We start from the raw sequence: 16,595 nt of genomic DNA on the forward strand, positions 1-16,595 counted from the left end.
AATGTAGGTATTTTATCTTGGAAGGAAGCTAGTTAAGTTTTATATGTATTGCTGATATTTGTAAGAATTGAGGAAGCATATAACAGAGAAAGAAGGAAGTATGTTGCTGCTAAGGTAATCCTTGCTTGATCTAGCAGGTAGTGCTAGTATCTTAGTGTCAGACAAATAGCCAGAACATTGGCTGTCATATGTCCACAGTGGTGAGGAAGTCCTTCTATGTGGCACAACTTCTAAGTAAAGGTATGGCATCCAGATCCAAGGGGATTATAGTCCCACTGTACGCATCCCTCATTAGACCAGTAATCAAGTACAATGTGCCATTTGGAATGTAGGCACTTACAACAGCTGAAGTGACCTCAGAGGTTCCTCACTAAGAAAATAAAGGGTGTTAACATGTCCTGTGCAGATATACTGAAAGCCCTTTCCCTTTACTCTATCTCCTATCGACTATTAAGGGGTAACCTATGCCTGACCTACAAGGCACTCACAAATCCAGCCTTGATGGAGTTGCTACACATCTGCAAGACAAACAGTACAAGGGTCACCCATTCTACGGATCTAAATTTAGTCAGTGAATCAAACAGAACATACTGGAGAGACAGATATGTGTCTCATAGATTGCCACTTCCTTGAAATAGGCTTTCTCTTCACATTAAGCAGAGTCCTTTCCTAGCCCTCTTCAAGACCAATCTGGATTGATGGAATGGGAATCATAAATTCACACCTAGGTTGGTGCCTATGTCCCTTATGGACAGGGCCAATCTGTAAAATCTGTACAATACTCAGGGCATAGGCACAAACCCATATCATCCTCATGCCCCTAGAAGCCATATACTGGGTAAAATTGGATTATATTAGCTAGGCTTGTAAAGGCCCTTGAGCTGTTAGCCCAGTAATCTCATATGAACCTGTGAACATATGAAACTATGACTGATGATTTAGCAAATGAGACATCAATAATGTAAATCCACAAAATGGGTGATTTTTTGGCAAACGTGCTTAATATCTAGGTTTGTTGTAGCCCCCAGAACTGACCATTTAGTTAAAAAAATGGCATTACTAATTGCACAGAATTCAAGTTTTCAGTGAATTCTATTTTGGCAAATAGTCTTTTAGCCACTCATGGTGGTAAATTCCTGCATTATGGGTATGTATTATATTCTGATACCAATGCATTTAGCTAGCAATTTATTACTTGCTTTTTGACTGAGCCATTTGGCTTAGAGTCTAAACTTTTAGACCTGACTGACAAATTCTGAATATGTAGAGACAATAACAACAAAATGCTATGTTAACTGAAAACACCAATATCTGGTAATTACAGCTTTCATAAGTTTTTATAAAGGATTAATATTCATTTGTTTCAATAACTGGCACATGACAAAGTGTTGGATCAAAAAAATTTCTGAGAAGAATGACCCTGAAGCTTTACAAAACGTTTAAGAAAGTTTATTTAAAAATTCAGCATAGCTCAGCATGTTATATATATCATATGCTTTCAGCATTAATGACTCTATTCATTTTACAACAAAAATTCTGCCTACCTTAATTTCATCTGTAACATCCTCAACTGAAGGAGTTCCAATATCTAATTCAATTCCACCATGTAGGTGAAAGAATTCATTCTGTTCATATGGGAAATGCTGACATTTAAAGCCTGGTCCACTTGACAGTGGGGGCAACTCACGTTCAGTCTTCAGTTTGCCATCTGGCAGAAAAATAAGATCATCTCATACATTGGCAAGTTAATCATTATTTTGACATACACAATTTTAATTAGTGTTCTATTCAATGAAATAACCTAGTGCAGTTTTAAATAATAAACAATAAAGCATATTTGGTCATTCTGTGACATATTGAAAAATAAGCAGTGGATTAAATGAAATTTTCCTTTCTTTCACTTTGTTTCTTTCATATATGGAATAGACCTCAAGGGTACAACACTGAAGTTAAATTCTATAAGAGGAAGGGAAGTGATTTTTTTTTAAATAGAGATATATACATACATACATCATTACACAGTTTTAGAGAATTGGCGACCTGTAGATCGTACCCTGATTGGAGAACAAATGTTTTCCAGAAAGGTGTTAATCTACAGGTAATGACTGTTGAAAAATGAGTCTGCCACTTCACAGCAGCATATCAAGCTGCCATGGAGCTCCGTCAGAAAAAAACTAACTGCCGCCATTATTTTACACTCGCTAAGGAGTGCTTTTGCTGTTTAACGAATGTAAAATAAAAAAGTGTGTGTGTGTGGGTGTGTGTGTGTGTGTGTGTGTGTGTGTGTGTGTGTGTGTGTGTGTGTGTGTGTGTGTGTGTGTGTGTGTGTGTGTTTGTCTTGTGTGTGAGTGTGTATGAGTGTATGAGAGTAAGACAGAGTGAGTGAGATCAATTGAGCTATTATTTTACACTCGCTAAACTGCATTTTGCTCTTTAGTGAGTGTAAAAAATAAATGAAATAGCAAAAAAGTGCATGTTATGTGTGTTTATGTTTCTGTCTGCATGTATGACTGAATGCATACATGAAACCAGAAGAAACTGTATGTGTGAGAGACAGAGAGAGAGAGAGAGAGAGAGAGAGAGAGAGAGAGAGACAGTGAAGAGTGAGAGCGATCGAGCAACCCCCTGACAGCAGTTAAGAGGGTTGCATACCTCTCAGCCTCTTAGTTCAAGGTATCTGGATAAGCTTAAAATATACAGGGGGAAAAGGCTCAAAACAAGAACAAATTTTAAATGATTTGTGTTAGCATGCATTTTCTGAAGCAGAGAGATATGTGTGTGTGTGTGTGTGTGTGTGTGTGTGTGTGTGTGTGTGTGTGTGTGTGTGTGTGTGTGTGTGTGTGTGAAGCTTGAATTCCCAGGTCTGCAAATAGATAGAGCAAGGAATCTCTGGCTTGAATGATCCATCATAGGGACAGTGAAGAGCCAGTCATCTAAATAAAGAAACACCTGGAACCCCTGCAGTTGGAGACAAGCTGCAACTACTGGCATACATGTTGTGAACACCCAGGGGGCTATGGTGAAACCCAAAGGCAGAGCTCTGAACTGAAAGTGACTGACTCCCAGATGGCACTGAAGATACTTTCACATAAAAATGGACAGATGCTCCAGGAAGTAAGTATCCTGAAGATCCACCAAGCACATCTATTCACTCTTTCTACCATGACCATGAGGAATTTGGTCTTTTTACAAATTTGTTCAAGTGACTCGGGGTCTAGAATTGATCTTAGGTCCAAGTTTTCTTTGGCACAAAAAAGAACCTTGACTAAATTCTGGATCCTGTCTGGTCTAGTGGGACCTCTTGGCTGACTTGGTTTAAAAGCTTCTTTATTTCTGAAGTGGCAGTGTCCCTATGAGGGGTGAAATGTTGGGAAATCTTTTTGGGGCTGATGGGGAAGTGTGAAAAGGAATGAAGTAGCATCTGGTGATGATCCTCTGTAGCCATTTGTCTTGAGTGATGACTGTCCAGGTTGTCATATGCAGGGATAACTGTCCTCCTGACTGGCTCCAGAGTGCAACAGTAAGGCAACCATTCAGGGACACTGGAAAGACTTCCCAGAGAAAGGCCCCCTGAAGCCTTAATTTTGCATACCACCTATGTCTGTAGGGCAACATCCATTATAAGAGTTCTCCCCTTTGCCATGGGGGGCTCTGTCTCCAGAAGTGTCAGGTGGATATCCCTGTGGTTTGCAAAACCACACTCTCTTACCTCCTTTTTGGTTTCTGGAGATAGTCCTTTGAGGGTTGGAGAATTTAATCCCTATGGCTAATAGGAACTTTCCATCTTTCTCACTTCTAGAGGTAATCCCTTTTACTTTAGCACCAAAAAATGTTGATCCATTGTAAGGGGCATTTATAAAGGACATATTGAAATGTTCCTCAAAGTAACATAGGCACATCCAAGCATGCCTCATGATGGATATGCCTGTGTCAGCTGTTCTAGACTTACACTCCATAGCACTGGAGATAATGCACATAGAAACACTGGACAAAAACTAGAAGGTAGCCATTGATCTGCAGACAAGATCTCTTGGAAAGATTTGGAGATGTCCTTAGTCAAATCCTTCTGGAAATGCCAAATGATTCAGCACTCTCACAGAAATGTAGATGAGGTGTAAACATGCTTCTTGAATCTGTCCAATGTGTGAAAATTCCTATTTGGTGGGTGCACAGAGGAAATCTCCTCTTGTAGTGCCTTCTAAGTCACTCTTCCACCTCTGATGGACCCTTGCTCCAATGTGGACAGTCTTAGGAGCAATAAGGAACTTTTTAGGTTTTTGGGGATAAGCTCATCTGTGCCTGGCTCCTTTCATGCCCATTTAGAGATTAGGTTTACCATTTGATCAGCAGGCAGAACTACCCAAGAAGTATATGGGCCAGAATCAAACACCTCAAGGAAAACTGACTCCTCTGGAGAAGGCATTTGGGAAGGCCATCTCCCTTTCTGGCTCAGAAGTTTGAGAATTTCACCAAATGAGATGTCCTGAAAGGGGGATCTGTGGGAATCTTCTCCTCCATCAAAGTCAATGTCAGTGGTAGGAGTTCCTCAGGGGAATCCAAGTGTCTCCTGTTGCATTTGTGTTCCTTCCTCTGTGGGTTGTTTAGGGGAGGACACAAAAGCTGACATGGTCTCTTCTACGAGAACCAGCTTAAGGCTTTTGAATACTGGCTGTTTCAATAGGCAAGAACAGCATGCTACGGACCCTAGGAAATCCAAAGGGGGAGGGTTGGATCTGATTTTGATGAGGTAGTCTTCCCTCTGGGCTGAAAGACTACTCTCTCAAAATCCTTTAATGTCAAGCTGGACACAGATCTAGGAAGCCTAGCCTTAGGAGCTGAACCCCCTGAGGATGGCAAAACCCTGGACACCATTCAGGTAGGATGTGAAGCTAATGCTGAAGCTGAACTGGCAAGTGCTAAAGCTCCAAGAGGAAGGAATGCATCTAATGACCTCAGATCTGATTCTGACCTGTCAGAGTTGATGCCAACCATATGGCTTCAAGATTTGGATAGGTCTAACATAGTCAGAGTCGACTGGCTCAGAGAACTCACTGGAGTCATGAAAGACTGCACTCCTGGCTCTTACTCACATCTTCCCCAGTGAAAGTCAGATCTGAGGACTCTGATCTGAGGGTTCAGATTGGAGAAGGAGCCATAAGAGAATGAGGGGAAGAAACACCTTTCCTAGATCTGTCTGTGGTTGGAGCTGGAAGGACCCCCAACTGGATTTGGGTCCAAAGAAATCTCCTCATCTTGTCGACGTCTATTTCAGTGAGGTTCCTAGGAGACCTGGTTGACCTAATGGATGAGGTAGAAGAAGGTGGTCTGGACTGCAAAATTTGGGAATGGAGCCTGGGAAAAAATCTGATCTGGAGAAAACCTTGGCGGAGTATAGGATTCTAGAACTATCAGATCTAAAAAAGCATTGGCTCTGAGGGTTAAGAAATTTTTGGATCCGGAGCTGAAGAACATGTTCAGTCTGGGGACCTCTTCCTAGATGTTTTGGGCTTGTCCTTATCTTTATCGTTGTCCTTTGTTTTTTTTCCTTTTGCTTGGCAGATGGTTTCTTTTAGAAAGGTGGAGAAGATGAAGCAGCAGAGGATTTTTCAGATACATGGTGAAAGTAACCCCTTCAGTATCAGTTTGTTTCTCTGTTCAGTAATGGCCCTTTGGGCAAATATTTCACAGATGGAGCAGGAGGTGTCCAGGTGCAAGGGCCCCAAAGAATAAACGCATTTTTCATATGATTATGAATTAGGAAGCTTATATTATCAAACTATACACTTTTTAAATCCAGAGGGCTTTTCTGCCATGCCATCCTTGAAAGAAAAATACTGAAGTTGAGAAAGATTTTTTTTTTTGTTAAAAACAACTCTGAATGAATAGTGTAAGAGTTTTAGGTAAATAGAAAACATCTCACGCCAAGGTGAGAGACAAAGAAGAAGAAGAAATGGAAGGAAAGAAAACAGTATCAGAGACAAAATGATCAAGAGAAAAGAATTATGCTGAAGAAGTGAAAGTAATAAGGAAAGTAGCTGTACTTATCTCTTTCATTAAAAAAACTACACGCCTGAGCACCCACAGATCCATCCTTTGTGGTGGCAAATGAAATCTGACAGAGCTTATTCTATACACAATGATTATAGGCAAGGAGAAGAGCCTGTGGACCAAATCCAAAGCTCAGAAGTTGCTGATGTCGGATTCTTTGAGGGAAATATGGAAAATAAACGCTAAGAAATAATGGAATCCACTAGGAAGAGTACGACAAGCTAGATTAAAACCATTCTACTTTAATGTACAAAACATAGATGATTTAGCACTTTCATCCACAACAATGTGGACCTCATCAGAATACAATTAACATCTAATTAAACATTTATATACTTTATTTTTTGGCACCAAAAATACTAATTGATAAAATCATTATTCATTTCAAAGTGAACAAGCACTAAATTCATATAAACAATACTACAATGTGCTGAAATCCTCATATACTTGTGCAAATACAAACATTGTAACATTTTATTCTAACAGATATGCACTTAATACACTTCTTAAGCCCCTGGATAGATATATCAACATAATAATATAAAGGCCTTTACAGTCCAACTTTATGTGCTGGCTAATAGACTTGATGATGCTCATAACAAAAATACCTAAATACACAATATATATCTGAATTACTGTAAATGAACCTAGGTCAAATACCTACACCTGCAATTGTAAAATGGGTTTGATAGTAATATAATAATTTAGTCCAGGCGAATTTGGGGCATCAGTTAGTAATTGCCACTTTACCTCTCTTTGTCCTAATAATGCCTTGAAATTGCCCCCCCACCGAAGTCCTAATCTAACCTGTTCTAATATGGCGAACCTAAAGAATTGACTATCCCCATATTTGTCCAGATGTCTATATAGGGCATTACTACTATCTTTCCTTTTTATGTTATATAAATGATCATAAATTCTTTTGTTAAGGGGTCTCTCTGTTTTACCTATATAGTAACTAGGACAGGTCATGCACTTAGCTGTATATATGACATACTTAGAGTTGCAATTCCCTTGCCTAAATGTGATCTTAGTTCTGTTAATATTTTCCAAAATAACACCCTCATCCTCTAAAATGGCATGACACTGTCTGCAACTACCACACCTCCTTGTATGTTTAGTCTGTTCACTCATTTCCCTTATGGTGTTACCCCTCTCCAAATTTCTCTTGATGTTACAGCCCATTTTATAGACAAATAATGGTGTATCTCCCACAATATTTTCTAATTTCATTGTCTACCATAAGAATGTTCCAATTACTGCATAATATCTGCTTTACATGATTCACATCGGGGGTATATTCCAAAATACAGGCCCTATTATAATGGACATCAGTGTCGTTCTTACCTATAAATACGTTTTTGACCAATTCTTTTCCTAAAATAGGTGGATACTTCCTACCCCATTCATTTATAACGTATTTCTTGACATCTTCCAACATATTTGAGGGATACGTCCTTTGACTGAAAAGGGACCTTATGTATTCAATTTCTTCAACCATGTGAGAGTACAGGGATGTAATTCTAGCGGGTCTATATCACATTATTGAAATTCCAAAATGTTGAACACCATAAGCTCGACCTTGGAATCTCGAAATGTGATATACTTGAACGTTCAGAACAGCAAATTTTTTTCCAAGGGAAAAAATTTGCTGTTCCGAGAATACACACACACAGCACAAGCACACCAAAATACATAATCCACACATACACACTTCACAGAACCCTACACTAAACCATACATACACTACTAGCTATCCACTTACCTTAACCCAACCCTAACCCTAAGGTCCCTAACTAATGCACACTCACCTTACCCACTCCCTAACTCTAAGTTCCCTATCGCGCACTCACCTTACCTGCTCTGTAACCCTAAGGTCCCTAACTATCGCACACTCACCTTACTCGTGCCCTATCCCTAAGGTCCCTAACTATCACGCACTCACCTTACCTTGGTCCGTTCGCACACTTACCTTAACCCGGTCCGTCACCTTTGCACCACAGTTGAGGAAATAGCAAAGCCGCAGAAATGGCCCACTGAATACATTCCCTAGGAAAATATTTGGTGTTCTGCAGCTTCGCTATTTCAAGCGTTCGCTGAATTGGGATCGATATTATAACATTTGAAGCTCTAAGACTTCGATGTTATAATATAGACCCAATTCTAGCTGCCCTTATACACTGCCCTTTAAAGATGTTTCTCATCGGTTTTCTAGGATGATTACTGGAATATTCAAGATAACTATTGGAAAAGGTGTTCTTCCTGTGTATACCGGATTTAAAGCCACCAGATGCATTAGATATAAAGTATCCAAATATGCTATACCTTCTGTGTTACAAATATATGTAAATTTTAAATATGTACTTGCACCATTTAAATAATCCATAAACTGATCTATGCTGTCCCGTGGGCCATCCCACAAAATAAAAATGTCGTCCAAAAATCTGGAATAATGTTGAATGTACTTATAATATTCACTTTTGAAGATGAAATGGTTCTCCCAATCCAACATAACCAGATTAGCGAACGTGGGGGCACAAGTCGCCCCCATGGCAACCCCTCTGGTCTGTCAATAATATTCACCCTCAAAGTAAATATAATTGTGATCAAGTATAATAGTCATACATTCCATGATTAAACACACAAAATTCCAATCCAAATTAGAGTATTGTCTAACACTGTTGCAAAATCCCTCTAGCCCTTGTTGTTTAGGTATACATGAAAACAAATCTATCACATCAATAGTGATAAAGGTTAATCCCTCTTGCCACAGGTTAGGGGTGAGACTACCTAAAAAGACCCACGAGTCCTTAATTAGGTGTGGTATTTTTCCATAAATGTGCTTTAGCCATTTATCTATGGCTACTCCTTATGGAAAAGTTTTAGATTGACTACCAGATACAATTGGACGAAAAGGGGGACTAAAGATGTTCTTATGTACCTTAGGCATTCCCACTAATGTTGCCAATATGGGGTGCTCAATCTTAAGAAAATTATATGTATCTATGTTGATAGGATTGTCTAAAAGAAATTCTTCTAAATACATATCGATCCGCTTGTACGCTATATGTATTTCGTTAATAGACACAGTTTCATAATTACCAGAAGTCTGAAGTATTTCATACATTTTGGTATCATATTCTAATGCATCATAAATGATCCCCCCCCACCTTTATCAGGCTTCATTACCCTGATGTTATGGTCATTTTTAAGCTGTCCTAGAGTACGCAATTCTTCATCAGATAAATTACTCTGAATTTTTTTATACCTTGTATCATTTTGTAATTTATATATTTCCTTAGTGACCATTCTTTCATATACAGCTACACTAGGATGGGTGGGTGGAACATAAGTACTCTTTTTCTTAAGCCCTGCAGTTACTGATGGCTGGGGTCTGTTATGGAACATTATAGCCAAATTAATTTTTCTGAGAAATAATTTAATCTCAGTTAGTGAATCGACCAAATGGAAACTAGTTTTAGGTATGTACTTCATACCTTTAGACAATAATTTGAAATGGTCAGTCCCCAATACTAAATTGGTGTAGTTATAATATTAAAATTGTCCATACAATTAACTACACCTTCAGAAGTTATTATTTCTGATGTTACCTCTTTAACACCATCTATGTCTACCACTGTCACGTGTTCTCTCCCCATGCCTGATCTACATAATGTCTATGTGTCCAATACTGCCTGTTTTGTTTCCATTTCCAATCCTTTCTCCACTTTGGATGTTGTTGGTGTTTCCACCCCATTTGAAAATTTGATCCTCTCCCCTTCTGAAATACATCAGCATTAGGTCTCCCAGTCCTAACAGTATAATTTCTCTCATTTCTTTTTCTTTCATATCTATCCTTATTGTCCTTCCAAGGATAAACTGCATTTTTCTTAAAATGTTCAACATCCCTACTTATTTTTTTACACTTCTTAGTATAAATAGTTTGGGCTTTTTTATCCACCATATTGTACTGCTTCAAATACAGTTTATCTCATTGTGCAAACAACAAATCATTGACTATAATACTGTTAAGTATTTCCACTTCATCCATCAACACACATAATCTTTCATCATTTTTCTTAATTAGTAACCTCATATAATCAAAACCAAACTGATTAAAAAGTTGGTTAAATTCATTACGTGCTTGTTCAGTTAAAAAAACGTAATCCCACTGGAACAACATTTAAAGAAAGACATTCGTTTAAATACGCATTGTCCAACTTTATACCTTTAACAACACCCAATTTACCAAATATTAAGTCCTTTAAAGTTCCATTGGGTACATTATTTATATTATCCACAGAACTATGTACTTGACCCACAGAGTTAAAATGAAATTAATTTTGTAAAAAATTATCCAATTGTGTACAACCCTGCCCCAAATTAGATTCTGTGTTGGCATTAGCTCTAGGACTCAAGCTATGCCTTACAGTACCTTTGTCCACTGTTGTAGCATTGGTTACAACCATTGAGTAAGTCCTGGTATTCATAGCTCTTTTTGGTTTGTCTCCTGTGCGACAAAAGGCCTCTTCCAGATTGTATAAAGAGAAGTCAAAGGTAAAATCCTTGTCTGTTGCTTTACTAGTGTTGCCTAATTCAGCAATCCCCTGTGAGGTGGAAGTATCCAAGGCTGTAGGCACTCCAAAGCCTACCCCCTGGCCGTTAGGTATATCCGGAACCAAATGGCTTCCTGCTGACAAATTAAACACTTTTTGTTTCTGCTGCTTGTTGTGCATATTCACACCAGGCTGTGGGAACAACTCAATCAGTCATGTAACCTCCCCTTTCGGTATATGGATTTCTGAATGAAGTCTTTGCAATTCATCACGTCCAACAGGGGAATGATTAGTGGGCATTTCTTCCTAGGACTCCATTATACCACCAACGAATAATCAGAAAAATAGCATTTAGTCAACCAACACAAAATAAAAACAGTACAAATAAACGCTAAGAAATAATGGAATCCACTAGGAAAAGTACGACAAGCTAGATTAAAACCACTCTACTTTAATGTACAAAACACAGATGATTTGGCGCTTTCGTCCACAACAATGTGGACTTCATCAGAATACAATCAACATCTAATTAAACATTTATATACTTCATTTTTTGGTGCCAAAAAATACTAATTGATAAAATCATTATTCATTTCAAAGTGAACATGCACTAAATTCATGTAAACATTACTACAATGTGCTGAAATCCTCATATACTTGTGCAAATACAAACATTCTAAAATTTTATTCTAACAGATATGCACTTAATACACTTCTTAAGCCCCTGGATAGATATATCAACATAATTAATAATAAAAAGGCCATTACAGTCCAACTTTATGTGCTGGCTAATATACTTGAGGGGGGAGAGGAAGGGGATGAGTTTGAATGAAGAGAGGCAGAGGGACCAGGGTTTGGGTGAATGTCACCAGAGAGAAGGTTGGTAATAAGTTGGTGACTATGGGAAAAGAGGAATTTAGAGTGCTTAGTGTCCTGTTTGAGAGTTGGGTGTTGTGTTATAGTAGTGTTGTTAGGGATTGGGGATGAGAGGCAGTGAACATGAATGAGTTTATAAGGGAATAGGAGGTTGCTATTGAAGAAATAGAGATGAGGGGATATAGTGGTTGTGGGGTGTTTAACATATGTGGGGTATGTAGAAGTTATGTGAAAGGAGGGAGATTGATTAGAATTTGGAGGACTGGTGAGAAGGTGATAGTAGGTTAGGAAGAAAAGAAGAGGACGGAGTACAAAGGAGGTGGGTTTTCGAGGCATAATGGTGTTTGAGTATTGTGGTATTGGGGAAATTATAGTACAGTGGAGAGAAGAATGGCTATGGCATTAGTCAAGCTAGTTTTAAAGTGGAAGATAGCTAAGGGGGGAAGAGAGAGGGAATAGCTAGTAATTTGTAATGGGAGGGATTAGTTGTAATTACTATAGCAGATTGGGTGGTTTGAACTCTGGTGGGTGTGGTTTGGTCAAGTTTAAATTACATTACAATTACTGGGGGACAGGTGGGATATGGAGGCATTGAGCAGAATGAGCCAAGATCCAAGCAAGTTTGTGTTTAAGAAAAACAATCAGGACTGACCCATGCATTGAGCAGTAACACCCTTGAGGTTCACTTGAGTTGATTTCACTGTGTTGTAGGTATTTGCTCTATCCATACTGCTTTACAGGGTATCACTTAATGGCCAGTTCTATATGGAAAATTTGCTTCTAGTCATTTGTGCATGTACAGGACACTTGTGTGGCAAGCAGCTCCACACAAATGCACCAAATTTATACCAGCATTGAAAATACAGATAACTGACTACTGAGCCATCTGGCCAATAAAACATTGTCTAAAAAAGCTCTATGAGGAGGGATAACATTTAATCAGTGTTAGAAAGCCTAGAGGGGACAGGTGCAGACCATCTCTGGCAACGCAACATGGTCAGTTAACCATGTCTTCCCATGTTGACAAATGTTAGCTCCCCTTAGAATGGCACCAGAGACCCAGCCAATTTTTAAAATCAATAATCTTTTGCTTGTATTGTGACATCATCCTCGGTAAAGGTAATATGCTGTTCAATGCTAGGCTCATACCAACTTGAGACACATAATCAGAGAGATCTATGTGGACTATGATGGAATCATATTGTACCTGTGGTGCAGTGACTTGAGCACATGCATAATTTAGTGGATCCTGGCTTCAGATAGGCAATTAACTCTTATTTTCTCCTTATTCAGTCTGGTTAGAGGGGTATCAGTATGTCTTACATTAGAGTGCCCTATGACTAGAGTCCTGGGAAGTGTGTTTGCTTGCCTAATGGGCTTTTTATATGGGACTCCACTCAGTGAGGCTGTATGTGTGGTCTTAGGTGTTGCTTTTGTTGACTGTTTTTGAATTTGCTGAGAATAATCTTTGCTGATGGGTGGACTAGGAAGTCTTTGTTGTTTATGAAGTTTGCATTTAAGTGTCTCAGCATATGTTAGACTATGTGTGCATTGTGTGCTATGTGTGGTGGGTGTTGTGTGCATGGTTTTGACAACCTAATGTATGCTTGTATATGAGAGTTTAACCTCCAGTTATATTGAGTATGTACATCTCTCGCATACTTTATCTGCCACTTTAAGGATTAAGTGGTTGTTAGCAAAAATGAGACAATTACTACATTCTCTCAAGATGCCCATATCCATCAAGCTGGCTGCAGAGAAGTTAGGAAATTGCATAACCATATTGTATGGTTTTCTAATTGTTGAGCCAAGGCTGTGACATACAGGGGTTAACAGAAGGCTATTAAGGGTGCTTTTTTGGCAGGGGGAAGTTGGAGGCAGACTAGGCTATAAAATACTAAATTCTACTAATTTTAATGCTATTGCCACTCAGAGCTCAAGCTAGCTGTTCTAAACTTGTCAGTTCACAAGGTAGTTGCTCTGTCTATACTGCTTTACAGGGTATCACTTAATGGGCAATTCTATATGGAAAATTTGCTTCTAGTCGTTTGTGCATGTACAGGACACTGGTGTGGCATGCAGCTCCACACAAATGCACCAAATTTATACCAGCATTGAAAATACAAATAACTGACTACTGAACCATCTGGCCAATAAAACAACTGCATTTAGACTGAGCCTTTTTGTGTGTTTCTCAACTGAGATAGACAAGCAAACACCTACTGCCCCTAGCTGAATAATCCCACTCTTCTTAATGTAAAAACACATATATATCAAGGCAAGCAGCAATAACAGTATGAAATGCACTTTTTACAAGTAAAATAGCAATTAAATGCACAACTAAATTAAGGAAACAAGTGATTTGTTTAAATAAGTTAAAGAAGTGCAATTTATAAATCAAAAGTATTTAGCTTAGCCTGGATAGTGCTGGATGCAAGTTAAAACTCTTCAGAAACACAGCCTAGGGCACTAGGTTTTGGTGAGCTCTGTGGAAATGAGCCAAGAGCTACTCAATCGTGACAAATTTATATAGGCGCTAAAGACAAGGTAAGCTGGCTAATAAGCCTTATGGCCAATAAAACAATTACACTCAGTGTTTTCTAGTGTGTTTCCCAAGTCAGATAGACCAGGCTACCACCCACTGGCACTAGATGGAAAATCTTCAGTCCTCTTGATGTAAAAATATGAAAAAGTGCTTGTGGGTGTGTAAAAATATATTACTTTATTCAGCAACTAACTAGATAATAAATTCAGAGCAAGTAAATCAGCAGAATGGACAATGAGAGACAAAATACACCTTTTGTTACAAAATAAGCACACGGAAAGGCAAATAAATAATTCAAGATATCAACAGCAGTGTAGAATGGGAAGAGCTTTCAAAGGTCAATTTTCAGTAAGGGAGGGCAGATTAAAAATCACCACGTTTAAAAAGCAGAGCAAAGAATAGTAGGGTGGGTGGGAAAATCACTAGCAGGGAGTCAAACAGTGCTTGTAGTTTTTGCAGGTCTTGAGTCTTATCAGAGAAGACAAGGCCACATATGTATTTAAGTATCACTCAAGAAACAAACTAACCAATGAAAAAAACATGAAGCCTAGGTAATTTAAGTGTCTGTCTGCCACATAACACAAAACCACCAGGCCAAACAGATTTATCTGTACATATCTACAATATGTATCCCATGGTAGCTGAGAAATTTAAATAATAACAAAATTGCTGCTGTGCAGTAGTATAATATAGATGATCTGGAAGTGTCAAAGCAGTGACACTTATGGGTTAGTCTAAGATGAGTGACTGAAAGATAAAGTAAGTGAAGAGCAGAAACCAAGGATACAATAGCATCTGGACTATTCTGTTTTGGTACATTGTCAGGCTAGAAGGGCACTATTGTCCATGCCTGAAATAATTGTATGCATGCATGTATGTATGTATTCCAGGTTTAAAGCACTGGAAGGTAATAATAGCCCCAGTGGAAAGAGACAATGGATATCCAGCTTCTACTACTGGACATTATAGGTTTTAGAATGTATGGAACCTGGAGCTGATAAGAGTTGTATAAGTATAGAATCCACTAACCAGCTGCAGAAAATTTCACTGTACGACTATATCACTCAGGCAGCAAACAAAACAGATGAAAAAACGCTCAATTTACATAAAATGAAATAAAGCTTTGAGTTGTTAAGAAATATTTTTTTTTTAATTTTTTTTTCTTTGGTCCCCCACGGGACATCATTTTACTGGCTCAGCTCCAGTGCACCATGTCCATGCCAGGTCTACTAACTTGTCTTCCACCCCCCAGTACTTGCTCTGATATCACTGGGGTTGGTCATGGATCCTAAGGGTGCCATGGGGCTTGGCCATTTCCACTTCCATCCTGGGGGCCGTTCTTTGAAGGCCTTACCCACTTCCCTGCTCCACCTCCCACTCTCGCTCTTTGAGCCATACCTGCCCTAAGGGAGGGTCAGCGACAAATGCCCTCCCACATGGGATAGGCACACCCATACCTCCCTGCCACACTGGCAATCACCAGAGCTGCTAATCAAGCCAGGGTTGACTGGGCCATAGCTAGTGCTTTATCCCTCTATGCCACCAGAGTGGCTGTTAAGTTGTAAAGAAACACTGAGAATAATAAAGTTCTAAGGATAGATCCTTGAGGTATGTACTCATTGATAGGCCTACAGCAAGCATATATTTACTGTTTTTATGCAAAAAGTCCATTTCTCAAGATAATTCTGCAACCAGGCGATGATGTCAAATTCATATAGCACATAGTTTATTCAGCAATGTAATCCACTGTTTTATCCTTTAAAGCACTTTCAGAATTATAGTACTGTCCATCTCTTTGAGTATTTGCTAAGACACCAGGCAGTTGCCGTGGTTTTACATCCAGAACAAAGGCAAATCATCACTATCATCAACCCCCTTTTTTTCCAATTTTCTACATGGGGTCAGGGTGTCATGTCAACTGTTGCCACCTCTCTCTATTTAATGCCAGTCTAGCTACCTTTTTTGACATTTATACCTAACTGTAACAGGTTTTCTCTCATACAATCCATCCACCTATTTGATGGATGCCCTTGATTATGCTTGCCTTCCTCCAGTCTGTCTCAAATCTTCTTCACCAGATTGTCTTCTGCTTTTCTGCACATGTGCCCAAACCACTGTAATGTATTCTCATTGACCTTATCTGCAGTTGGAGCCACTTTGGCTTCTGTTCTGATGTCCTCATTTCATTGTCTGTCCCACAGTGTGTATCCTACCACCTGTTTCAGATACTTCATCTCAGTGACCTCTAGCTTCCTTAACTGCTCTGCCTTTACTGCCCAGATTTCTGTACCATGCAATAGTATTGGTTGCACCACTGTTTGTTCTCCTTACTTTTCAGTTTGTTTGGCATTCTTCTGTCATGGACTACACCTGATACTCTATGCCAGTTGGCTGCAGCCCCTCTGATTCTAGCTTTGATCTCCTCATTCAGACCTCCTTCTTCTCAACCACCCCTCCCAGATACTTGAAGCTGTTAACCTGCTCCACTATTTTCCCTTCTATCTCAATCCTCAGCTTCTTTTGATTTCCCCCATTTACTGACATTACAGCTTTCTTATCCGTGGTGGTGG

The 16,595-nt window shown here is 39.1% G+C and overlaps 1 protein-coding gene across 1 annotated transcript in view; it reads right to left on the reverse strand.

Annotated features, from left to right (window-relative positions):
- The window catches only part of LOC122802354 (ankyrin and armadillo repeat-containing protein-like), a 1,115,117-nt gene that overhangs the window by 859,156 nt on the left and 239,366 nt on the right, over positions 1–16,595 (reverse strand). Inside the window, exon 6 of the mRNA XM_044071991.1 lies at positions 1,545–1,708. Coding sequence (XP_043927926.1) covers positions 1,545–1,708 — 164 coding nt within the window. The remainder of the gene's footprint in view (positions 1–1,544; positions 1,709–16,595) is intronic.

Source organism: Protopterus annectens, chromosome 5.part0, assembly GCF_019279795.1.
Source record: "Protopterus annectens isolate FY-2018-M chromosome 5.part0, PAN1.0, whole genome shotgun sequence".
NCBI lineage: Eukaryota > Metazoa > Chordata > Ceratodontiformes > Protopteridae > Protopterus > Protopterus annectens.